This window comes from Galeopterus variegatus, unplaced genomic scaffold, assembly GCF_000696425.1.
Source record: "Galeopterus variegatus unplaced genomic scaffold, G_variegatus-3.0.2 Scaffold233, whole genome shotgun sequence".
NCBI lineage: Eukaryota > Metazoa > Chordata > Mammalia > Dermoptera > Cynocephalidae > Galeopterus > Galeopterus variegatus.
Window position 1 is genome coordinate 66,253 of NW_007726344.1, and position 2,066 is coordinate 68,318.

The 2,066-nt window shown below is 66.4% G+C and overlaps 1 protein-coding gene across 1 annotated transcript in view; it reads left to right on the top strand.

The window, feature by feature from the left end:
• The window catches only part of NTN3 (netrin 3), a gene marked incomplete at its 5' end in the record, with an annotated part of 4,881 nt that continues 2,815 nt past the window's right edge, over positions 1–2,066 (top strand). The window contains 6 exons of the mRNA XM_008566302.1: positions 1–793; positions 865–1,053; positions 1,147–1,296; positions 1,416–1,466; positions 1,587–1,661; positions 1,905–2,061. Of these exons, the coding sequence (XP_008564524.1) occupies positions 1–793; positions 865–1,053; positions 1,147–1,296; positions 1,416–1,466; positions 1,587–1,661; positions 1,905–2,061 (1,415 nt within the window). The remainder of the gene's footprint in view (positions 794–864; positions 1,054–1,146; positions 1,297–1,415; positions 1,467–1,586; positions 1,662–1,904; positions 2,062–2,066) is intronic.

Genomic DNA, 2,066 nt, shown 5'->3' on the forward strand with positions numbered 1-2,066 from the left:
AATGCGGCCCTGGGCCGTGAGGTACTGGCGTCCAGCACGTGTGGCCGACCGGCCACTCGGGCCTGTGACGCCTCGGACCCGCGGCGGGCACACCCCGCTGCCCTCCTGACCTCCGCAGGGGGCCCGGCAAGCCCTCTGTGCTGGCGCTCGGACTTGCTGCCACGCGCACCCCTCAACGTGACCCTCACAGTGTCCCTGGGCAAGGCTTTTGAGCTGGTCTTCGTGAGCCTGCGTTTCTGTTCAGCTCCCCCAGCCTCGGTGGCCCTGCTCAAGTCTCAAGACCACGGCCGCAGCTGGACCCCACTTGCCTTCTTCTCCTCTTACTGCGGCCTGGACTACGGCCGTCTTCCTGCTCCTGTCGACGGCCTGGCTGGCCCAGGGCCTGAGGCTTTGTGCTTCCCCGCACCCCAGGCCCAGCCCGATGGTGGTGGCCTCCTGGCCTTCAGTGTGCAGGACGGCAGTCCCCCAGGCCTGGATCTGGACAGCAGCCCGGTGCTCCAAGACTGGGTGACCGCCACAGACATCCGCATAGTACTCACAAGGCCTGCCATGTTGGGGGACACCAGGGACGCAGAGGCCATGGTCCCTTACTCCTACTCAGCCATGGAGCTCCAGGTGGGCGGGCGCTGCAAGTGTAATGGGCATGCCTCACGGTGCCTGCTGGACACCCAGGGCCAGCTGATCTGTGACTGCCGGCATGGCACCGAGGGCCCTGACTGCGGCCGCTGCAAGCCTTTCTACTGCGACAGGCCATGGCAACGGGCCACAGCCCGGGAAGCCCACACCTGCCTTGGTGAGGCCTTGGAGGGTGGCCTGGGTATCTCCAGCTGGGCCGGCCTGCCCCTGACCCATCCTTCCCTGCAGCTTGCTCCTGCAACAGCCATGCCCGCCGCTGCCGCTTCAACATGGAGCTGTACCGACTGTCTGGCCGCCGCAGTGGGGGTGTCTGCCTCAACTGTCGGCACAATACCGCCGGCCGTCACTGCCACTACTGCCGGGAGGGCTTCTATCGAGATCCAGGCCGTGCTCTTAGTGACCGTCATGCTTGCAGGGGTAAGCCCGCCACCAGCCACCTACATGCCCTCACACTGGCTTCCCAGAACCCCAGATGTGCTTCTGACCAGCCCTTTCCACCTCTGCCCCCAGCCTGTGACTGTCACCCTGTTGGTGCTGCTGGCAAAACCTGCAACCAGACCACAGGTCAGTGTCCCTGCAAGGACGGCGTCACTGGCCTCACCTGCAACCGCTGTGCCTCTGGCTTCCAGCAGAGCCGCTCTCCGGTGGCACCCTGTGTTAGTGAGTGATCCTGTCCTGCTTCAGCCACCCCTGCTCCTTGCTGTTGCCCATCTGTCCCCTCAGCCCTACAGATCCCCCTGCTTGCCCTGTCACAGGCCATTCTCCCACCTTCTCTGCAGAGACCCCTGTCCCTGGACCCACTGAGGAGAGCAGCCCTGTGGAGCCACAGGGTGAGTGGACTCAGAACAGGGTTCCAGACTGGTATGACCTTGGGGGAGGGGGCTATAGGTCAAGGAGGAGAGGGTGGAGGGGCAGAGGGAATGTGTGCCAGCCTCCCTCCCTCCCCGCAGACTGCGACTCACACTGCAAACCTGCCCGTGGCAGCTACCGCATCAGCCTGAAGAAGTTCTGCAGGAAGGACTACGGTAGGTTGCCCTCAGGCCTCCTGCCCCGACCTTCTCACCTTCCTCCTCCCTGACCCTTGCTGGACCCCAAGGCCCATCCCATCTCTCCGGTCCCCCACTGTCGCTGCCCCCGCCACTTCGGCTCTTCCTGTGGGTGTCTCCTCTGCGTCTTGCCCACGCCATGTAGACACCCTGTGCTCCTCCGCGCGACCCCCCCTTTGGCCCCCCCCCAGCCTAACCCTGCCCCTCTCGCCCTCCCCACAGCAGTGCAGGTGGCTGTGGGCGCGCGCGGCGAGGAGCGCGGCGCGTGGACGCTCTTCCCGGTGGCAGTGCTCGCCGTGTTCCGGAGCGGCGAGGAGCGCGCGCGGCGCGGGAGCAGCGCGCTGTGGGTGCCGACCCGGGACGCGGCCTGCGGCTGCCCGCGCC